Source organism: Panthera uncia, chromosome B4 (genome assembly GCF_023721935.1).
Source record: "Panthera uncia isolate 11264 chromosome B4, Puncia_PCG_1.0, whole genome shotgun sequence".
Classification (NCBI taxonomy): Eukaryota; Metazoa; Chordata; class Mammalia; order Carnivora; family Felidae; genus Panthera; species Panthera uncia.
The window spans coordinates 123,010,163-123,034,577 of record NC_064809.1 but is presented as its reverse complement, the minus strand read 5'-3'; the positions used below and the strand labels follow the sequence as shown (position 1 = coordinate 123,034,577).

Here is a 24,415-nt window from a genome sequence, read left to right as displayed (position 1 = left end):
GGTTAAGAGGAGCAAACAGTCTCGGTGGGGTTAATAGATTAATTTACCCAGATTGCACAATTTGGAAACTGAACTTGATGGAACTCAAGAGTCTATGCTTCTTTTTTGCTTTCCCAAGCTATTAGAGAGTGGGTGAATTTTCCAAATAACTTCCAGTCCCACTCCAAGCAGCCTGTATCAGAAGTCGTCTTTGGTGCCTCTTCTGCCCACGTCTACCTCTTGAGCTGTGTTGAAGAGGAACTAGAGGGGTAACAATTTTTCATCTGATAATTATTGTCTTCTTCTATGTGTCAGATGCTGTGTTAGCTCTGGGAATTTGCAGAGAAAAAGAAATATGGAATCTAAGCTCATGGAGCTTTTGATTTTTCTGCGGATTATACTTTTCACGCAGCAGACACTCATTGAGCATATCTGTTGAGCCAGGCACTGGAGTAGGTGCTGTGTCCATGATAAACTAATGCAGAAAGATTTTAATCTGTCTCTTAAAAAAATACACTGAGAGCAGTCTGCATTCCTTAGGTAATCGTAATACCTTGCAATTGTTTTTAACAGTTTATAAAACATTTTTTTTTAATTTTTTAGAGCATGAGTGGAGGAGAGGGGCAGAAGGAAAGAGGGAGAGAGAGAATCCCAAACAGGCTCCACGCTCAGTGCAGAGCCCAACACGGGGCTCAATCCCATGACCCTGGGATCATGACCTGAGCCAAAATCAAGAGCTGGATGCTGAATCAACTGAGCCACTTAGGCACCCCGCTTTTTTCTACATTTTAATATACACTATCTCAGTGGATCATTGAAGAAGGTACTGTTTTCCCATTTATAAATACAAAAACAGGCTCAGACAAGTTAAGTAATAAGAGCTAGGACTCCTACTGCAAGCTGTAAAGTAACAGTATTTGGATACCTACTCTGTGTCCAGTAGTGTATTACATGCCTTTTGGGTAACCATATATTTATTTGTGGAGCAAGGGCATCAGGACAGGACACTAACAAGCATAAAGTATCTGAGTAGAGATGTTGCTTTTAACAAGGGTCTTACACATGTGTTCAAAATGTCTATTTACCAGAAATAGGCTTATGTTTTTAGGCTCCAACCCTGAACTTCTAAAAAGAGATTTAAAAAATGTGAAACCACATCAATTAACGGCTTGGGAAATTGCACTTTAGTAATTTTAATTAGGCACTAATATTCTGATTTTATAAATCAAAAGGATCTTTGACTCTAATTCAAGTCATCTTTTGACCACTGACGAGACTCTGGTCCCAGAAAAATTAAGTGATTTGTCCAAAGTCAATAGTTAAAAGCAGACTCTGGGACTAGAGCCTAGACTAGCTAAATCCTGGGTCACTACATCACTTTACCTCCCTGAATATTTAGTTACGGGGTACTTTCAGTGACTAGAGTCTCTAGTCCAGCACTAACTCCAGTTCCTGTTGATTCTTGGGTGGCATGGTACCAAGGAATTAGGGTTTAGAGCCTGGGTAATCAAAGTAACACATTTATTCACAAGTCATTGCTCTGAAAGATAGCAACATAGTAATTCTATACAGATATATACACAGTGCCTTACTATTCTCAAGACATCCATACGTAGATCATCTGATTTAATCCTTATAATAGCTGAAAAATGAAAGGTCAATAGGACAGGCACGGTCTTCCTTTTTATAGAGAAAAGGGAAGTTCAGGGTGTTGATTAGCTTGCTCATAAGCAGTAAATCTGCTAATAAGTGGTATAGTTCAGGGCTAGAAGTGCTCTGGGCTCTGATAGCATAAAATGTTATGGATTGGGGCCAATTAAAAAGCCTGCAAATATATACTAGTCATTTATTTTGGACTTTGATATATCCCACTGTGACATTTCCTCTGCCATGACAACGGGCTAGATGGAATGTGCCAAATTGGTCTTTAAGTAGTACCTGGTGCTAACAGCTTTTAAAATCCAAATCTTACACGCACGCACATACACACAATGTTTTTTGTGTGGAGTTCAGAGAATTCCACTAATTGAGGATATGACTGGTCACTCAGCAATCATCTCGCCACTGTATCAGGCTACTCAAACTCTCTTAAGCCACAGAGTCTTCAGCTGTAAAATAAAGGGGTTGGTCCAGATATTATCTTAGTTCTTTCTCAGTTCTAAAATTTTGTGATTCTAAGAACAACAAGAAAACCATATCTGATCATGCTCATTCTTTAGAAAAATCTATTCATAAGAGTGAGGTTGTATAAATCAATATGTGCAAATCAAATACCAGTATGGCATATGCAAATCATTGCTTGGGCATACCTGCAAAGATTCTGATTCAGTTGATCTGTGGTGAGGCCTGGGTAGTGGTAGTTTTAAAAGCTTCCAAGTTGATTTGAATGAGCAGCCAGGGTTCAGAACCACTGGACTAATATTTTGATACACTATCAACCACCAAACTAGTTGTTTGGTTTTTTTTTTTTAGTTTATTTATTTTGAGAGAGAGAGAGAGAGAATGCTAGCAGGGGAGGGGCAGAGAGAGAGAGAGAGAGGGAGAGAGAATCCCAAGCAGGCTCTGTGCCCTCAGGGCTCGATCCCACAAACTACAAGATCATGACCTGAGCTGAAATCAGGAGTCAGACGCTTAACCTACTGAGCCACCCAGGCGCCCCTGACCTAGTTTTTTGATAGACTATCAAATTCATGTACATGTGACTTGTTAGTCTTTGAGAATTCAGAATAACCTAGCAGAAGAAAGTGATTTTAATTTCATTTTCTACCAATAACAAGGTCTCCCTTTTATAGCAAAGTCAATCAACATGATTTGTTCCTTAAACAACTATTTGGTGGTTTTTTGGAGCACAGCATTGTCTTAGGCACCATAAAAAAAAAAAAAAAAAGTAGAAACAATTGATCCTGTCCTTTGGGGATATAGGAAACACCCAGGCAATAAGTGAATGTTTTTTAATAGGAAGAAAGGAATTGAACATAAGTACTGTGGAAATTGCAAGATGAACATTGATGGGAAGACAAGGAAGCAGAGAAGCCTTCTCGGGGAAGGCAAATTATAAAGAAAGAATGGTGGAGGCAGTTTGGAGGGCCAGCAGGTAGGGGGGAATGCCATGAAAGAAGTTCAGGAGGACAAAATTAATGAGACACTTATTGAGAAATATTGACTTGGTTGAACTTGAAAGCCATCAATGGGGATTTCTTAGAGGTCAATTGGTCAGTGGGATAAGTAAAAGTTAAATATGAAGGACATTTCATAATCAATGATGACTCCATAGGCAGCCAATCCAACTTCAGTTTATGGCATGTTACATTCCTGAAAACATTCTCTTACTATGCCATATGCCAAAAAGTTAAATAGCACTGGGAGACAGGAGAGGGTCAGTTGCCAGCCAGTGTCAGATCCTTGTGCACATTATTTTAATTTCTCAGGGTCTCATTTATAAAATTAGAGTTGGACTGGGTGACTTCAAAGTTGTTTTTTTTAACTCCTATAAATCTATGATTACTCGATCCAGCCTTCCAGCACCTTTATTAGGATCCTCAGTCATATTCCCAGTATTTTAATTGCTAAAACTGAACCCATGCTGTTAGTCCTTGGCAAATGTACCTATTCTTGTTTAATATTGACTGTCCACAGTGGGACTCTCAAATTAAGCACACAAAATGGGCTCTGCCCTTTAGGAGTTTTTATTTATCCAAGAGCTGGAATGTAGGTCAGACCTATTTGCATCTTGCTGGCTTGGAATCCCATCCAAACACCTCTTGGGAAAACCCAGCGCTTTGGGTGGCAATGCTGTAATGTGGCAAAAGACCCAGGGCTGGTGATTGGAAAACCTGGGTTTGAGTCCCGACTCTCTGTGTGCCTCTCAGAAGCCTATCATTTGTCAAATTCATTAAAATCCTCTGGAAACCAGGTTTTTGTATCCAATAGGAAAACTTGAAGGCCAAAAGACTAGTTTGAATTTTACCTCTGTCCCTGGGTGTTCAGGGATAAGTCACTCTTCCTCTTTGAACATTGATTTCCTCAACTGTGATAAGCATTATACCACTTACTTTGGAGGAGGCTGTAAGGGTTAAAAGAGATGGCTGTCAAAGTGGCCAGCACAGCACACCTGGTGTGGAGTAGCCACTCAATTGTTAGCTGAACCAGAATGAGAAATGCAGCCTCCTGCACAATGATGTGAAGATTTGGGGATAAAGGTCATGTTATTCCTATTGATGCACAAACACATGAGTTTTGATGTCGCTGATGTTTAACAACAGAAAAGCATTTCCAGCACACTGCTTTGGTTTTTAAACCTTGAAGTTAATGTCTTTACACTGATACACTTTAATATAAGACAGTTTGCGAATACTGTCTTATGTGTGCATGTGTAAATAAGGGGACTAAAACACCCAAAACACACACACACACACACACACACACACACACACACACGCCCCATATCAGTGCCTTTGCAATTAAGTATTTGAGATTCACATGTCAGAAAAAATATATTCTCACAGCCCTTCTTCCCACCACTTCCTTTTTAACTCTATGCAGTAAAGCATTAATTTACTTACCAACATTTGATTAAACTCTTAAGGTTCAACCCTAGGAGGAGGCAGAAGTGGACAAAGGATTATTGTCATTCATCATCAACACATTTTAGTCTTCCCCTCCAGTTGCCTATGAAGGATTAGCATTTCCCTGAAAGGAGGAGGACAGAATAAATTGCATCTACCGCCAAAGAACTGCCAGCTCCTTTCAGCTGGGGGCACATACCGGGAGCTTTTCCCATATTAGTCAGCTTTATCTCAACTTTTGGGCAGTGCCTACATCTGAATTTCATGGGTTTCAGGGTCAGTCAAAACAGAATTGTAGGGTTGTTGAGGTCAGAGGCCACCACTGTCAAAGGGTAGTGACCTGAACAGCAAGAGGTAGCCAGTCCCCCCTCACCTCGCCTCCCCCCTTCAAATGACTTCATTCTGGTGAATACTTGGCTCATTGTGCCTCCCCTGCAGAGCTTTTTTCAACCTGGTAATAAAAATCCTCCCGTGACCTGGTATTTTTTTTTGTTTTACATTATTACTGATTTTCTTTTGTTCCTGTTTCTGTATAGAATGACCAAATCTTGGTCCCTGATAATGTATTGGTTTGTATGTGCCCTGGGAAAGGACAAGAGGGAAAGCTAGTCTGCTGTTAACTTAGAGTGAGTGGAATGCCACTTCGAGTGTGGGGGAAGATCTGGTGCCCGGCCTAGAAACTGCCTTCATTTAGCACACACAAGAATTTCCCAGAACTTCTGAAACTCTTTTCAACCCCAGTAGGTTCTATTACCATGGTCAAGGTTGATTTAAAATCCGCACCGGCCAAAGGCGCTTAGGAGAGAGGCATGGGGGTGGGGTGGAGTGGAGACCAAAGGAGGAAGGAGGAAGAAGGCAGTGTATTGTAGGAAGAACACAGACTGGGGAGCAGGGCAGTTCTGTCCTCAAATCCCAGCCCTGCCACTTACTGTGTGTGACTTGGGGTGAGGCTCAGCGCCTCCGTTTCTTCATCTCTAAATAGAAATGGCTGTACCACTGACACTGCCAGGAGGTTGTGAGGAACGGAGAGGAGGCCTCTGCTGTGCCTGGCACAGAGCAGACCCCAAGAAATTGGGAAGTTCCATGAATGAAGGCAGAGCCATTTCAGAAATGTGCCGCCCAGCGTGCCGCAGGCCCCTCATTTAGACGGTCACTCTGCCTTGACTACATGTCGGTTCCTGCAGCTGATCACGTCTGAGAGGTGGAGCGCAGGCCAGAACATGGTGGATACCAGCCCTGGTGGGGTCACAGTTTGGCACTTCCCGGAGAATTCACGCCTTCTCAACTCTTCTCCGCAGCTCTTCCCTCCTCTCAGGAGACTATTATAAATACCAAGCGGCAGCACTGCAGCTGTTCCTGAGGTTGGTCCCCTCACCCTGCTGTCATGGTCAGACCTCATTTTTTTTCATCATAGTTCCCAAACAACTGGTTTTAGCTCTTGAGGCATGTATGATGGCAGAGAGTAGAATACAACCGGGGAGCCCTATTTCTCCCACCCACCACCTCTCCACCCACACTCCTTTCCTAGCAACAGCTCCTTTCTCAACTCTTGGGGCCCACGTCTTCCGTCTCACCTACACTAGCAGCAGCAAAATATGGGGGTGAGAAGGCTGGGGGGGGTGAGGTGCAGAGGGAGGGATGGGGGGAAGAGCTTCAGGGAGGAGGCTGATGAAGCACAAAAGGTTCTGACCTCCTTGGAAGAAGAGGAAACCACAGGGGCTGTGTCCAAGCTGGCTCAGCTTGGGAGGCTGCCAAGGAACTGAAGCAGAGAAGGTCCAGGTTAGGAGGGCAGGCGGCAGAGTGGTAGGGAGGTGGGCTGGGCTGAAGGGCAAACAAAACAGTGCCCTTAGGGAAAGCTTTGTCAGCTGCGGTGGAGGGGGAAACCAAACAGTGTAGACTGGGGTGGGGAGGGGGGGGTGGCACTCTTCTCCACTCTGGACAGACTGGAACCCTGGGCAAAAGCTACTCAGGGAACACAGCCCCTGGACCTTAGAGCTTCAAGGTGTAAGGGGTTGTGTTTCTCAACCTTGGCTACATATTAGAATCACCTGGGGAGCTTGAAAGCTACTGATGCTGGAGGCAGGTCACATGCCAGGCCCGTTGTGTACTGTGGTGGGACCCGTGCATCAGTATTTTTTTTTTAAAGTTGACAGGGTAACACTCATGGGCAGCCAGAGTTGAGAACCACTGAAATCCAATCCTACTGAGAGCAGGAATGTCCCTTCCACAACATCTTTGGTGGAACCAAGATTTAATCCCAGTGCTACCTCACTTTGAAGCCAATGAGTATCTCCATCTTTTTCTCTTAAGCTCCCCAGTGGTGATGATTTGCATGCTTTTGGCCCTTGTCTAAGTCTGAACTCTGTGCCTCAGGAAACCTACATCAACCCACTCCCCACACTCTTTCTTTTCCCTGTATAAAAAGGGAGTATTTGTACCATTCCTTCCCAGCATTTAATTTTTTTAAATCTTGTGATTCGGCCTTTAAGAGATGTAGGTAGTTGGGACAAACAGCCTGCTTGTTTTTGCTCTTTCCATGGCCCGAGTCACTTCGGACATTGTGATTGATGTCACTTTAAAGCAAACGTGAAGGACAAAGCTGGAGGCAAGGAAAATAGCAGAAGACCACTATCATGTGAGAGAGTGGGGCTGGCTCTGAGGAAGGGGGTACGGCTTGCTCGGTGGCGGGGGGCAGGTATACGGGCCGCACTCGTGGGCACAAACCTCGGGCTGTTTTTGAGCACCAGCTGGTGGAGCCGTCGTCCTCTCTCCTGTGGCTGCCTCTGAATCACTGCCCAGCTGCCAGTCCATTCTTTGTTTCCCCTAAGCTGTCCGCCCTCCTCACCCAGATCTGCCGGCCCCGCTCCAGGAGCAGCACACAGGCCACGATTTGGGATGTCATAGTTCTAGAACATCGCCGCCTGAGGTCCTCACTCTGGACTCCTCCAAGGTCACATGGTGGTGAAGCCAAGACTCCCTCTCAGTTCTCTTTCCACGATTTCAGTCCCTCTCCCCATCTGGGTTGGGCTTACCTAATGCCACACGTTTGATTGTTCTCTGACTGGGCTGCAGTCTCAGAGGGGCCACAGATTCCCTTTCTTCCCAGACCTGGGGTGTACTGGTGGCCTGACAAAAGGACACAGCAGGATGGATGCCTAGGACGCCACAGGCTTGCAACGTGGGTGAGCCATCCTGGCTGCTGTTCACAACTTCAGCCAGTTTCAAGCTGGCAGAGTCCTTTTCAGAAAGAGTCCTAAGGAGGGGAGTGTCCCTTTATTGCCAAGACTCCTCTGTTCTTCCTCTGACAAGTGACTGGCCCTACTCCCAGCTGCCAACCTTGCCCATTCCCATTCTGGTGACTGGCAAGGAACCATCAGAGGCAGAGAAGGTGCATTTGAGTCCTGAGTTCACAGCAGCTGTTGTCTTTTCCTAATCAGATCCTTCTCCATTCTGAAATGGAAGGTTTAGAACAATTGGGAACACAAGTAACACACTCAATTCCCAAGACATGGGCACCTTGTGTTCTGGAGAGTGCGCCCGGGGACCACTCGTCCTCATCAAAAGCTTCCCTCTTCCTACAGTGCTGACCCCCAGTTCTCTGCTGTGCTGCGAGCAGGAGGCACACATTCTCTCCCCTGCAAAGTTGTTGGAATGTCCACTCTATTCTCTGGGACTCAGCCCTTGTTGACTGTGACTATTTTTGCCTAAAGATCTGTACATTTAATGACCTTGTGGCTGTTATTTGCGCAGGAGTATTATGTGCTGCTGCTACCTGGCTAGACAATTGGGCAATTGCTTCTTCTTTTGTGTGTTTGGTAAGTCAAAAGTCAGACTTACATCCTTTCCTTTATGAAGCACTGGCTTTGAACTGTATGAGAGCAACAGGTATGGTTCATGTTATGCAGTGACTGAATCTGACATTTTCTTCTTCTTCCTTCTGCCCCCCTCCCCCCGCACCCCCCCTCCCACTTTCCTCATTCAGGGCCAACTAATGCACTGTGGCCAAGAGATCAAACTAATTTATCTTCCGGGAGTGAAATCCAACATCTACTTTCTTTTTGTTGAACAACACAGTGAAATTTTTAAAAAATTTTTTAATGTTTTATTTTATTTTTGAGTGAGAGAGAGTGTGCCCGAGAGGGGAGGGTTAGAGAGAGAGGGATACAGAATCTGCAGCAGGCTCCAGGTCTGAGCTATCAGCACAGAGCCCGATGTGGGGCTTGAACCCATGGACCGCGAGATCATGACCTGAGCCGAAGTTGCATGCCTAACCAACTGAGCCGCTCAGGTGCCCCAACATAGTGAAATATTTTTAAGGGGATGCTGTGTAAAATACATCATTTTAATCCTAAAATCATTCTTAGGTATAAATATGTTATGTAATAGCAAGTAAGAGCTTGGCTTTAAAAATAAATCTTTCAACATGCAAATCGAGTTGTCAAATTCTCTTGCCTTTTAGTTAAAATAGTCACTGCTGCCATTTCTGGAAATCTGTGGCTCTGAATTTCTCATAGATCCTACTCTTTAACGTTTGGACAAAACAGTCATCTTGCCTCTATATACTCGCTCCTCAATCCTAGAATCAAGATGCAGTGCTGGAGAAGGAATTTTTGATACTTAATATTCAGTAATGTTACTGTTCTGTTCCAGAAGTTTATTAGTATTTAAAGCACTGCACTTGAAGTATCTTTACACCCACAGATCATTAAAACATAATGAACTAAGGACCAGGGGACCTCTTAATGATGCTGGTATTGAAGAATAATATTCCCTGTAAGAGCTGAAAGGTTCCTGTCCTTTGCTGACGCTAGCCATTGTGCAAACTTAAGACAAATCCTTGTATGTAGAACTGGTCCCTTACAGACCTCAACTAGGCTGTAGATACTAAATCATTCAAGGACTGGATGTGTGGCCTATCCAAATTTTAATGATTGCTTTATGACAAGACGATGGGAGAAGTGGATAAGAACAACCAGATAAGACCACTTAGTTTTGTTTTGCCTATTTACACCCTGAGTATTCAGAATGCTATTTATCTCTGTCTCTCTCTCTCTCTCTCTCTCTCACACACACACACACACACACACACAGAAGTCATGTCAAATGCAGAATGAAAATGAAGAAAGCAGGTCATTTCAATACTTTTTATTTGAGTGTGAAACCATTCATATCTTGCACAACTGTACAGAAAAAACTATTTCCATTTTAGCTGTAGACATGATTATCACACTGAGTGGTGTGATCAAAGATTTTATTTACAGAACAACTGCTGAAACATCCGATGTCATATCTCCATTTATTTCTTACCCATAGGGTAATAGGTCCACCATAATTGCTTGGTGCATTTTATAATACAGAAAGAAAACCTATGTTAATCTCTAACAAACCTCACAAATTGCTACCAATCTGACAGAAAAATGCCTACAAAAAAAGTTTCCGAAAGTACAATACATTTTTATTTCCACACATACACAGTATAGTATAGGCTCAAAGGCACAGCTTTGAAAAAAATTTTTTTCTATCAAAGTGTCGGAAATTATTACGGTCTTATGAAGGAACCACGAAAGTCATTTTCACGCTTGGTGCTTGGTAAGTTAATGTTTGGTCCATCTGGTTTCACAGAGTTAATACAGCAGAGCTGAGTGTGATACTCAATACCATACATCCACATTCTCACAGAATTTTAAAAGCCCCTCTCCTGCCTTTTGCTGACACTAGCCATTGTGCAAACTTAGGACAAATACTTGTATGTAGAAGAACCGGTCCCCTACAAACCTCAATCAACTTAAGGCATACAGAACAGGCCTCTTCCTTCCCTCTAGACAGTGCTTACATTCCAAGACAATGCAGGTACTGTGAGTAACATGAGTGTAATAACAGGGGATCTAGAGTCTTCCAGACACCAGCATTTAGCCCCGGTGTTCCAGGAAGCAGTGACGGCACCACCAGGAAGAAGGGATGCGTAGAACATACCTGAGGGCTGTTCGTTGTATAGTAAGATGACAGATGGCAAGGTGAATGCTCTTGGTAAATTATGTGCCCATCCAAGAACACAAACCAGACTCTGTCTCTAGTATCCATCAAGACTAATGAGCTTTTGTCAACAGGAAAATAAGTAGCTTACAGGGAGTGTTTGCCAACACAAAGCAAAGTCGTGGAACAGAGGGAAAAGGCACAGATTGGCCTGCCCAAAATAGTGCTCTATAGAAACAGTCAAGTCTGGCTTGGCTACAGGAACCCAATCTCACTGACTTTTAGTGAGTCCTGTTTCAGAACTAAAGTTGATTCATCCCACACTGAATCCCAGACTCACATTCATTAGGAAAATGGACACTTAGGAATAGTCCACGAGTTACGATGTGTAGAGATAAAGTCTTCTGGGGGTGGGTTGTTGGGTTTATTATTAATAATTATTATTAATATTAAATATGGATTCCTGTGATAGCAGTCATTTAGCCCATCCTGTGGAGGCCTCTCCGTTGATGTAAGCAAAGCCAGGAAAGTGTTGCATGTGCTCGTACTCAGAATTCCTGCGCGTGGTCAGGGGTGTATACATGTCACTAGAGTTTCCGTACCTTGTGGAATGCACAGACGGGCTTGTGTAGCACGTGTTGGCTGTGGGCACCTCTGGCCATCGGGGGGTGACTGGGGTAGGATGCAGTCTGGGAGTACTGCTCATCAAACAGGGTTCCATCCGGGAAGTGGGGCTATTGAAAGGGTACTTGTTGAGGGGAAAGAAATTCCACAAAGTTAAAATTAGCTTGGAAGTTGCATATACACAATATGGGTCATATTTACAAGTTAAGTTAAATTTCTTAAGATGCTATTAATGGAAGTTGATAGGAAGTAATCTGTGAACTCCTGAAAGATGGAACCTTGGTCTAGGAAGCTAACCAACAGGAAAAAGGCAAAGGACTTCAAATCGAGAGTAGGGCTGGTGTTCCCTCAAGTAGTAATATTGATTTCGTGCTCTTAATGTGGAATATTTGGGGAAGTCAAATCCAAAAGAAGGAACAGCCCCACTGGGAATATGGGGGGGGGGAGAGGGAGGGAGGAAGGGGAGAGAGGGAGAGGGGGAGAGAGGGGGGAGAGGGAGAGAGAGAGAGAGGGAGAGAGAGAGAGAGAGAGAGAGAGAGAGAGAGAGAGAAACAAGTAACAGCATGTCCAAATAGATATGGATATATGGATGTATGGTTGTGAATTTTACCATTAGTTATGGAGATGTGCTAGGTCCTACTCCCATCAACCCAAGAGAACAACACTACCAAGTAAACCACAGTGACATTATTAAAAATAGCATTTTACAGTTGAATTCAATTATGAACTGCAGCCTAAAAGCAGGCATTTGAAGAGGAAGCAAGCCAACAGCTTCAAAGGTTATTATTAGTGCCTATCATTTAGAGAACATCTCTCTTTTGGGTTCACATTCACTGAAGTTCTGAAAGATGCACAAGTAGGAAATGATAAATTGTTGGGCTTGGTGTGAATGTGGAGGAAGGAGTCCAGATAAGCCAACTGAGAGGGGATGGGAGGGGTGCTTTTGTATAGGACAGAGGAGGGGAAGCAGTTCTAGAAAGAATTAGGAATAAGAGAAGTGCCTCTGAAGTGCTGCTTCTTCTACATTCTTCTCTGTTTCCAAGACAGCTATGCAAATAAGCCCCTTTTAGTGCAATCACAGGGGAGGAAGGGGAGGAGCTCCGGGCTCCCTTTGAGAGCTCCCGGTTTGCCGGCCAGGCCAGTCGACACAAAGATTTCCTCGCTGGGCTACGTTAGGGCCACCCCAACCAGGACAGGAGCCAGTCAACAAGGATGGCAAGGGCAGCGAGTAGGGGAGAGAGTGTGTGTGAATGTATGAATTCTTCTGCTCCCCATCTGTCTTCCCTGACAGTTGGAGAGTGGAGCCCCGAGGGATTAGGTGGGAGGCTGCCTCCTGTGAGGGAGACAGACAGGCTGAAGCCTAGACAGCTGAGAGAAGGGGTGATGACAACAATGGCTGTTCCCCATAGTCGAGGGGGCCAAAGGGAACCATTCTGCCTTTGACTAGGCGCCCGAAGGAAGCAGGGGAAGGCTGTTAGGCCCAAAGCAGGCAAAGAGAAACAGGTATTCATAGGTCAAGAAAGAGGGCTCCAACTTCTAGTAGCCAGGACTCTCTTACACGGGACGGCATGCCTTACACAGAAACGGCAGCCACTTCACAGTGAAACGAACAGGTAGGAAGGAGGGAGGGAAGCATGCAGGTGGTGTCTGGGAACTCAAGGGAGAAGGTACCCAGGGTGGTTGCCAAGGAGACTGTGGACAGCATACCAAGGCTTTCATATCCCCAAATCCGATCAAAGATGCTTAAGTGCATCCATGTGCCCATTATGGGAATCTACAGAATGCTGTTCGTATGGCAGCCATGGTGAACCCTCAGGCCTGAGACCATCATAGGATCTGGCCCTGTCCAAGAAAACAAGATCCCAGGTATCAAACAGCTAACATTGAGAAATGTTATTATAAGACAGTCTCTAATGTTTTTCCAAAAGATTGCTCCCCCTCCTGATATACTCTCAAGTAAGCTCCCTGCACACGTCCCCTCACCTCATAGTGCTCTCCCTGGCACAGAGACCTCCTCTCCCATCCTATGGCAGGCCAAGATGGTGCCCCTCTCAGAGACTTTGTCCTACCTGTTCCCTCTGCCTAGAACACTTGTTTCCCACCCCTACCCCCCCACGCTCCTTGCACGCCTGCCTTTTCATCCTTCTTCAGGTCTCCGCTCAAATGTCACCTCCTCAGAGACTTTTCTGGACATCCTATCTCAAAAAGATAAATGCTCCACCCTCTGCCTCTCCGGTCAGGAGCTCACCATCCTGCTTGTTAGCTGTCAGTTTCCACTGGCTTCTATTCATAAGCTCCTGGCATGGCTGTGTCATGTTCACTACCATATTCCCCGATATCTGGAATGATGCCTGGCATGCCAGTCACTCTCTGGTGACTGAACACCAGGGTGTCACCCCTAGACAGAAGCTTAGCGATCATATAATTCAACCTTGTGAATCTACATGAGAAAACCAGGACTCGTGAGGTGAAGCATCCTCCCTGCCCACAGTCACTGCAGGCTAGCACAAAGGCTGGCATAAAACCCAGTGCTGGGGTAGCATTTTCCCCCACATCGCTCTGGTGCAAACTGGGCATAACCTGCCACGGCGGAATCACACAAGAGAGGAAGACACCCTATTATACTTTAATGTCTTTGTTTCTCTTTCTTTAAGCTCCCTCCTCCCCTACACAGCACAGGGTCTTACAGGCCCTGACCAGGCCTCATCTCGCTGGTGTGGACAGAGCCTCACTTGCCTTGGCCAGTGTAGGTAAAAATGTCACAGTAGGGACTTGGAGCCTCTTTCTCATAGAACCCCAGAGAGTGTGGCTTTTGTGCCTAATCGAGGACCCTAGATGCAGCTGTGCCCAGGGGTTGTGTCACAGACTCAAAAGAGTAATTGCCTGGAAATGAGACTGGCTCAAAATATCCCTAATGGGACAATAAAATCCTGTTACCACAGAATCCAGCATGGAAAAATCTGTCCCGTTAGGTCAGCTAATTGCAAATGAGTCAGTGACTCGTTTTCCCTGTGGTGAAGAGACCATTGAAAGACGAGAGGCTGAAGTGCCCGCTGCCTCAGCCTAGTGATTAACGCCACCAATGAAGCTTCTATTTAGCATGGTGGGAGCGGCTGAGGCTGGCCTGTGGCACCAGCCTCACCTTTCACACTTTACATCCGGTTTCATGCAGGGTGCTTAAGCATGCTGGGCACAAACTCTGGGGTCCAGGGAGCTCTGCGCAGAATAAAGGCGCTTTTTGTTGAGGGCCCATAACAGGAAGTTACCATTTTCTGGGTTAAATCACATGCTGTTGCTACTGATGTTAAACTGGAGATAAGTCCCCAGTTCCCACCCTTCAAAGAGGTGTGTGAGGGGGTACTTGTGGGCACACGTGTGTGTGTGTGTCTGTGTGTGTGCGCGTGCGCATGAGTAGTCAAAGGTTCTGTCAGACGGCCATCTCAGCTGTGATGGACTCTGGGCCTCTCTAGAATCATGAGGAAGTTCTATTTTGAGAAACGACTCCCCACACCAAGGCTGACTCTCCTGCACTTGGAGAGGGGAAGAATAAGCCCTTTGTCCCTGACCCTCACCAAACGGACTGCTACTTGAGCAAGGGGTGAAAGGTGGCCCAGTCAGGAGCGCAAACTGTTTTCCTATGAAAGGCGGCTCTCACACCGCACCAAAGTTCTGCCAGTAGGCCTGCCCCCAGGCAGGCTTCCTCTTAGCCTCTTCTGTAAGAGGATATAGCTCCCCCCAAATATTCGCCGGACAGTTCACATCCATTGAGCTTTTAGGGGTTGGACTGAGTTAATGCACATGAAACTCTTAGAATTCCCACATACAGTAAGTTTTCAAAATGTGTTAGCTATTACTAATATTCTTCTTCTTTGCTTCATAGGATCATGGTCCATTAATAATAGGAAGAGCCTTAGAGACCGACCATCTCGTCCTACCTCTCATTTCACAGATGAGGAAACTGAAGTCAAGAGAGGGGGAAATGATCTGCTTGAGGGCACACAGCAGCTTAGTACCAGAGCAAGGATCCATTCATTCATTCATTTCATTAACAAGTATTTAACTGAGTACCTACTAGCTAGTATAGCAAGAGACATAGATACCATGCAAAACATAACAACTGTGGTGTTATTAAAGATAATAATAATAATAATAAACACAAATAGTGTTGACTATGAGCCAGGCCCTCTTCTAACCTTTATCAACTTACTTAACCCTCACAACCCTAAGAAATATGTACTATAATTCTCCCCATTTTTTAGATAAGGAAATTGAAGCACAGAGCTAATTAGAGGCAAAGCGGGGATTTGAACCCAGGAAGCTTGGCTCTGTAGTCACAGATCTTACACCACTACGGTTGATTGATTTTTGTCCCCTTTGGCTCAAGATGCTATCCCAAAGTGGAACACCCTAAGCAAACTGGCCCTGGGCTGTGCTGGGCCACCAGAGATTCGGTGAGAGTTACATGACTGGCTGGCAAGGTCGGGCCTTGGCCATACAGATGAGGAACAAAGAAAAGCTTTCTAGTCTACTGTACATGGGTTTCTAGCCATCGTTGATGAAATGGCTTTTGAGCTCAGGGACCCAATTCACATTCACGGCTGCTGACAGGGTAGAAGTTGCACAAACGCATGTTGAATGAGGCTCAGAAATCTTTTGTAGCCGTGTATTTGGTCTGGCTTGTTTTCTCTTTTTGGTCGAGCATAAGAAGGGGCACCTGGGAAGGGGCAGCTGAGACCATCCCTTCCTTGTTCACTTAGTTTGATGTGAGCAAGTGTAGCGGAGTTGCAAGAAGGGTGTTTTTCTGAAGTAATTCAAGCCTTACACCTCCTTCACCTGGACTCACTAATGCAGAAATTACTAGAATTCAAGCAGGACTGGAGGTTTACCTTTGTTGTTACCCAAGAGGAAAGCATGTGTTGTGCAAATAAATAGTATAAATAAGAGCACACACATACTCTGTTTCAACAACCAAAGGACTTCAGATTATTTTGAGCTTATAAATGCTGGGGCGCATGGAATCACTGCCCTTCACAGATGTGTTGTATCCGTCTTTTAAGACAGGTATTTATTCGCAGAAGTTAGCTTCAGTTACTCTTGTGCTGATGACCGCTTGGGATTCCTTAACCAATATTCTAGAACTGTGGTTTTCCTTCAATTCAGACTCATCTTTTTCCCCAGTGAGTCTGACACAATGAAGTGTGATATTCACTACTCAGGACTGGAACAGCTTGAACTCTGCTCTGGAAAGCTAAAAAAACGAATTAGCCCTGCAGTGGATTTTTCCCCTCTCTGTTCAACATTAAACCAAAGTACCACAAGAGGAGAGAAAGTGAGTCTAGGGTATGTGATTCTTCTTTTGGGTAACTTGAAACTGACTGAGAACAGTTAGAGTAACTTCTTGAATTTGCGTCCTACCCCCCAAACCATACTGGGTGCAGTGTTCATTGCCCTGGGCTTGGGGTTCAAAGCTGGAGAATTTGCATGGGAGTCTGCTTTGCTACTTACTGGATACATAGGCTGGGGCAAATTACGTTATGAAACTGTTTCCTCCTTTTTAAAAACTGGAGGAAAAATGCCTTTTTCCTGAGGTTGCTATGAGAATTGAGTCCGTGTATTTGAAAGTGCCTAAAACAGAGCTTGATGCATAAATGTTAGTGAAAAACAAAGCAAAGGATTCTTTGTCTTTAGACACCCTACCTTCTCCAGGAGCACTATCCCCCACCCCCATCAACCTGGGTAGAGAGGTGATGTAAATAACTTCTCACCCTGCTGTATAAATGGAGGCCAAGGCATAACCCTTTAAGCATAGAGTGTGAATGCATGGTGGGGTCAGCAGTTGTCAAAAGACCTTGTTGAAAGGCCACTGTGTGTGTGTGTGTGGGGGGGGGGGCGCTGAAAAGCCTGACTGTCACCTCTTCCTCCATGGACTTTCAATTAGTCCTTGGCCCTTCGATTAAGAATTGCTATCAAATGATAGTGCTCCATTCGGGGACTGTTGTGGCTTCCAGAGCAGAGGCTGCAAGACCTGTCTTTGATCACCAGGGACCACATGGGCCTTTAGGAGACCCTGGTTTCCTTTCATGGCAATGTCTTTAAAAATAGCACCTCAGGGACACCTGGGTAGCTCAGTCAGTTAAACGTCTGACTCTTGATTTTGGCCCAGGTCATGATCTCGTGATTCATGAGATTGAGCCCCACATTGGGCTCTGCACTGACAGCACAGAGCCTGCTTGGGATTCATTCTCTCTCTCTCTCTCTGTCTCTCTGTCTCTCTCTTCCTCCCTTTCTCTGTCCCTCCCCTGCTCACATACTCTCCCTTTCAAAATAGATAAACATTAAAACAAATAAAAATAAAAATATCACCCCAGAAATTTCATGAGGATGGACAAGGGAGGGAAGAAAGAGAGAACACAATGCCTGTGGCTTGGAACTTCAGCTTGATCTCGCCACTGCTGCTTAGATGACTGTCTCCCACTGGAACGTAAGTTCTCCAAGAGCAGGCCCACTTCTGTCCCCTTCTCCACTATTATCAGAGGCTAGAGTGTGCTTGCCACGCAGTCAGCACCCAAGCATCATTCAAGAGTAAATGAATGAATGAGTGAACGTATGAATGCATGCATGATCTGCTTACACTGCTGTTAGGTGTGACCCAGGCTCTGGCAGCAGCTCTGAGTCATTTTGCAGATCACAGTGAGGAGCACAGACTCTGCTCCCGAGGGAAGCAGTACCTAAGGATCTGGCTTCTCTGTGTGACGCAGTTGGAGACCTATAATGAATGCCCCAGGTGATGGTTTAGTGGAATCAACTTCTCGGCTTGTTTGGGGATTATACCGGGGCTCCCCTTGGTACTGCAGATGGAAATCAAAACAGACGCTTGTTTGCCCCGAGTGCCATGTATTGTGGATACACTCTCCTCAGTGCCTTCCCTGAGAGGCCCATCCGTGTGCTGACAGCTGATGCAATCGTGGCCTCCACCCTCTCTCAAGTCCTGCTATCTCTATTCTAGACGTCTGCAAGTACTTTGCAGCAGAGCTCCCTGCCTCCATTGGGCACCTTTCCAGTTTATCCTGAGTGCCCTCCTCAAGCAGAGCTCTCGGCTTACCTCCCGGGCTCCCACCCCACCAGCGGGATGGAGTGAATGTCCTCTGCACTCCTTTGTTTGTGTTGCCTCACTTCCTGTCTCCTCATCTGCTCAAGACACCCTTAGTGAATGCCGACACAGGAGACGAGGCAGAGAGCCATGTGCAAGAGCTGGGACACACAGGGGTCACACTGCCTGGGTTCAAATACTCAGGCAGGTGACACTCACTTCCTTTCTGCAAGGATTACCATGACGATGTGTAAAGTGCTCAGCACAGAGCCTGGGGTGTGAGGAGGGTTACCAACAGAGGCGCTGTGCGAGTCTAGAGCAGTGGTATGTCATAAGGTCCTGGAAGAAGGAAGGGTTGGTGTCCTGAACAACAAGCAGAAGGTTGGAGAAGAAAGTCCCAGCCTGAGAGAACAATATCTGCGAATTGCACATGGGTTGGCAAGGCTGGAGCAAATGGTGGTGGGGTGGTTGGCAGGCCACAGAGGCAGGCAGAAGCCAGATGGTTACAAGTCATAGGAGGCATGCCAAGGAATTGAACTTGACTCTGAATGCGATGACATGAAAAGAAGGAGAGTGTTAATGGCCAGTCAAGTTTTTTTTCCAAAAGACTCCTCCAGCTACAGCATAGAGGATGGACCAGAAATGGTGCAAGTTTAGTGATACAGAAACCGATGGGAAGAATTTTGCCACAGTCTAGGTTAGACCTGAGCTAAGGCAAGGACAGTGGGGCATTCAGAGACCTTGGGGATGTAGAATTGAATAGAACTGGTGACCGGCTGCCTTTGAGGCCAGAGCAACAGGAAGTGCCCGAGACAAGTAGAGGACCCAACGCTGACATTATAGGTACAACCACAATTTCCATTCACCACAGGCTGCAGGGAGTTGATACGATTTGTTAGACAAGGGAAGAGCCAAAGGAAATGTGTGGCCTGAGAACAATCTGATAAAGGGCCCATTTTAGGAGGATTCTTCTGGTGAGGTTGTACGTGTGGACTAGACTGGAAAGGAACAGACGTGAGACCCGGGGACTAGTTACAATGACACTGAGGTAATAGTCCTGACAGGACTCGATGAGGGCCAGCACCGGGAGGATGGGAGACAAAAGATCCCATGTGAGGGGGGCTGCCTGAGAAAGGGCAGCAGACATCGCGGCTGACCGGATTCTGGGATTAGAGAGGCCAAAGTGAGGGTGGAACCAAAGGCCACTGGTGTGCACCCACGTGCGTGAGAGAGAGTGGAGATGACTGCTGGCTGAGCACCCACTGTGGGCAGTTGCTGAAGGATGGGGGTGCCCCTTAGGAGAAGACCATCCTCTCCTTGGTGACACCCAGGCTGCACACAGTATCCAGAAGGTACTAATTAACTATGTTAAGTTGACTAGACCGGCCACTGAGCATACCAAGGCCTGGACAAAGAAGCAGGCCGCCCACTCACCTGTGCAGAGCTCCTGTGGTAAGGGGAGTAGTGCAGCGGTCCAGAGATGGCTGTGTCGTGGGGGAGGGCCGGGTACTGGCTCTGCATTGGGGGAGGATGCTGGTTGCCATAGCTCCCATAGTTATAGCTCCCCGTGTACCTAAACCGCAGTAAAAGCACATTGAATATTGTGAGTCACGGAAGGGACAGCAAGTCACTTTGACACCTTTAAAAATCAACCTCATCTTTTCTTTCTCTTTTAGTTCTTCTTTCTCATTTTCCATTTTACTCCTCCTTTTTGGTTCTTACCATCTCCAACCCTGCTGTGGTGAGTTTAAACTCCCAAGTTGATTTTCCTTCTCTCCCTCCCAGCACACCTCCCTTACCACCCAGAGAGCACTTAGGGAATGAAAAGCCAGCTCTGAGCAAAACACAATTAGTGATGGAAACCTCTACTCCTGCTCTGTGGCAAAGCCCGAAGTCAAACAGATAAGAAAGAAGACATTACTTTGGGATTTATGTTTTGTATTGTTCAGGCCTTTGCTTGCCTGTGAGGGGGAAGGATGTCGTGTGTTATGAGGAGCTCTCTCCAGCGGGGAAACACCGGGGCACGGTCAGCCAGCTCTCAAAGACTCCCGTGCTGAGCCTGGCTCCATCACTTTCCAGCTGTAGGAACATGGGCTACCCACAGCCTTCTCACATTTGTAAAAACGCTGCCCCTCGTTATTCTGGGGGTTCACGTACGTGAAGACAATCTATACAACAGAAATTCCTGTAAAACATGGGATATTCTTATCACTGTTCTCAATAACATCTTTACAGCAAAAATGCTGACATAAGACCGCGTGGGTGTCTATTCTGCCATTGCTCTAGAATCAGAAAGCTTCCTGAAACAGTTTTCAAAGTCTATTCTAAATGTGTGGGAAGATACTCTAAGAGAAGTAAACTCTGAGAAAATAACAGCTGCCCTTGACCAGTGAACAGGCCAACAGCCAGGCCCGTGTCCAGCCTCGGGGTTGTCACCTGGCTGCGTGATGCTGGGCCACTGTGTGGAGGAAACCTGAGAGGGCCTCTTCCTGTGGTCTGCTGGTCAGCACCCACGTGGCAGAGTCTTACCTTCTTCAGCATAAGGGCCCTTTTTTTAACGTCATAAGTGGTTTTCAGATTGCTGCACGTTAGACATTTTGAGATTAGTGTCTTTTAATGAAGACAATGCATGATGGCAAGAAGCTACTATGATTCAGGTAACAATTTTAATTTTTTTTTTTTAACGCTTATTTATTTTTGAGACAGAGAGAGACAGAGCATGAATGGGGAGGGTCAGAAAGAGAGAAAGACACAGAATCCGAAACAGGCTCCAGGCTCTGAGCTGTCAGCCCAGAGCCCGACGCGGGGCTCGAACTCACAGAGCGCGAGATCATGACCTGAGCCGAAGTCGGACGCCCAACCGACTGAGCCACCCAGGCGCCCCCATGTAACACTTTTAAATGGATTTGCAGTTTATTCTTCACAGCAACACCACCACCTCCAGGGACCTTCAGCCCTCGGGTGGGGAAGTCCTCCTCTAATCCAGTCCTAGGAGACCTGGACCCCGCCATGAAACTTTCCCACCCGGGGGAACTGCTGGAAGGGAGTTCTCTGCTGAGGCTCTAAAGCAGAAAAGAAGGAAGAACACAGGCTCTCGAGTCAGACAGATGCTCAGCCTGGGCCCTGCATTTACCAGCTGTGTGACCCTATGCAACAGAACTTGAACAAGTCTCAGTTTCCTCATCTGTAAAATGGGCTCCCTAATGCCCACCTCTCTGGCCTTGTGGGGACCGCAAGAGACGGTTCTCTGCAGTACCCTACAGTGCCGAGCGCACTGCCATCTTTGCGACGGGCACCATTCTTCCTGCCCTTTGAGAAAACAGCTGCAAGTGAACCCTGCTGTTTAAAACCAAATGTAAAAGTATGGTGGCATGCATTCCAGGAAGGTCACCTACCCGTGCTCCTCTCTGTGCGGATAAACTGGTATCCGGTGTGTGACGGAGGAAGAAGGCACATGAGTACTCCTCATGCAGGGCAGCTGCTGGGAGTTTTCAGCTGGGGACCCTGCTGCCGTTGTCACCGTATAGGTCAGAGACCACGTGTATGACTGCATTGCTCCTGCAGAGACAAATTAAGATGCATAAATCACTAACACAGTTCTTCCATGCCCCATTCTTACAACACTTTAGTGGCCTCCCACGCTCTTTAAGCTGAATGTCAAAATCTTTACAAAGCGTGTGTCTCAGTCCTTGCTGACCTCACAAGAAGCATCCCCCACCTCTGTCTTTGTTCTCTGATCCAGACACAAGATCTTTCTTTCATTTTTTTCCAGAGAACCACGATTCCCAGCACCCCGGGGCCTTTGCACATGCTGTTACTGCTGTCTGAAACCTCATTCTTCCCTTAGTACCCCCCGTGTCTTAATCCCAGACTAAGTCAGATCCCCTACTGCACTATAGTCCTTCATGGTGCCTACCACAGTTTGTAATCTTACACCCATTAATGAATGTGATTGATTTAATGCCATCCTCCCTCCTCCAGACTAGAAGCCCTATGAGGGTAGGTGCCTTGTCTGCTTTGTCCACTATTGGATTCCCAGTGCTTACTAGTGCAGAGCCTGGTGACCAAAAGTTTTTCAATAAAAACTTTAAAAGGAAGAAAAGGGAAAGGAAAGGTAGAAAGAGAAAGAGGGAGGGAAGGAGAGAGGACAAAAGCTCAGGGAGGCACAGCCGAGTAACTTCTCAACGCTCAACTAAACAGGTGCTGGGGAGCCAACAAACCACTCTAAGCAGCCCTAAGTAGATTACTGGGCTCTGCCTACCCAGGTCTTTTTGAAGATTATTAGACAGTGACCTGAGCGGTGACCTATTCCATACATATTGCTAATTCCATTAATTTACTTTTTAATTGGATACCTTGAAAATGCTGGGGATTGGGAAGAGAAACTGACAAAATGCAAAACCCTCAAGATGCTTAAGAATTTTATGAGATGGTTAGAATATAAAGATGGTAATTTAAGAAATCACTAAGTGATATACTCATTGATTTCTGATAACTTTGAGAATGTTGATATAGTGGAAATAATTAAGCCTATTTTAGGAGGTGGAGGGAAGACCATTCAACACCCCGTTGCAGACGCAGGAAAACTGAAGAATTGGTTAAGGGAAACCATTCTTAAGTGAAGTAAAACATGGTGCTCCGTTTCTGTGTTTTCTGCAGCAGATCTTTTCTATCTCAGCATTCCTGGGGGAAGATAGAAGAGCGGTTCTTGTTAAAAACTGCAGTCCCTTCCATCCCAACGACTTTGCAGATGGCATGTGAGTAGCTGCACCGGCATGGAGCAGGTGGAAGAAAGAGTTGGTGGACCAGCACTATGCCAATTACATGGCAGGCATTCAGTGAGCGATGCTCTGAAAGGTGTGTGAAAATGCAATCCTACTTTGAACACAGCTGTTTATTATTAAAAGAACTCTGTATTGAACTCTTTCGTAAATTGGGAGAATCCTTTGGAATGCAAGTAATGCCCTTTTTTTTTAAACGAAGTGACAAAGGTTCATTCCAAGAACATGAAAAAGGGACACTACTTATTGAGCATTTAATAAAGCCCAGGCACTGTGCTTAGTGCTTTACCGATAACCTTGAGATAAAGATCGTGCCTACTTCACAGGTGAGGAAACTGAAGGTTAAATCTGAAAGAACTTAAGGGAGTGCATAAGAATACAGAAGATTCGGGGCGCCTGGGTGGCGCAGTCGGTTAAGCGTCCGACTTCAGCCAGGTCACGATCTCACGGTCCATGAGTTCGAGCCCCGCGTCAGGCTCTGGGCTGATGGCTCGGAGCCTGGAGCCTGTTTCCGATTCTGTGTCTCCCTCTCTCTCTGCCCCTCCCCCGTTCATGCTATGTCTCTCTCTGTCCCAAAAATAAATAAAAAACGTTGAAAAAAAAATTAAAAAAAAAAAAAAGAATACAGAAGATTCAAGAAGATAATGTGAATGGGGGAGTCAAGGAAGAAATTAAAATTGGAGCAAAAAGTGCAACAAGGAGCGAGGCTAAACATGCATACTCTTCCCAGAGGCGGGCCTTAGACTTGGCGCAGAGACTTTCCAGGAGACGATGCCACAAGGGAAACCTGACAGGTCAGGAGCCATAAGATAGTAGACAAACTGCTCAGGAGTAAACTGTCCTTGGAATTATGATCAAACAAGAATTTCTTTCAGATGCCCCCATAAAAGGCAACTGTGAACTGCTTAACAGTGTCCTCAGCAACACCCTTACAGTGGGCTCCAATCTTGATTCTCAGGACCCTTCCTTATGTCAACACTTCAGGCTAGTGGCATCTCACTCAAGTCCAGTTCAGAGGAATTTCAAATGTTAACTTGCACGAGGTCCCAGTGGGTGGGGCCGGTGGGGCTCTGAACTCTGGTCTGCCCCATGCTTTTATTCTCTCTACCATATTGCTGCTTCACTCTGGCTCCGAGTCCTGCTGAGCCTCTTATACTTTAGGAGGCTTTCTCTCATCAACTGCAAAGCAAGCATGAGAATACGTATCTTGCAGAAGTGTTTTGAGGGTTAAGTGAGATGAGTCTGGGGCGTGGGAGGCTCTTAACGGTATTCATGCACTCCTCACCGTGAATTCAGGTATTCTTATATGAGACTTTCTTAGAGCAAACATTTCTATATGTCCCATTTCAGATGCCAGGGAAGAAAGACAAGTTTCTTGGGTCAGATTCTGTCACCAGGGATGA

General features: G+C 45.9%; 1 protein-coding gene across 1 annotated transcript in view; it reads right to left on the bottom strand.

Annotated features, from left to right (window-relative positions):
• Positions 1-9,674: 9,674 nt before the first annotated feature.
• The window catches only part of RFX4 (regulatory factor X4), an 80,287-nt gene continuing 65,546 nt past the window's right edge, over positions 9,675-24,415 (bottom strand). The window contains exons 12-14 of the mRNA XM_049626231.1: positions 21,627-21,789; positions 19,666-19,804; positions 9,675-11,265 (exon numbers count right to left, since the gene is read on the bottom strand). Of these exons, the coding sequence (XP_049482188.1) occupies positions 10,993-11,265; positions 19,666-19,804; positions 21,627-21,789 (575 nt within the window). The 3' untranslated portion in view covers positions 9,675-10,992. The remainder of the gene's footprint in view (positions 11,266-19,665; positions 19,805-21,626; positions 21,790-24,415) is intronic.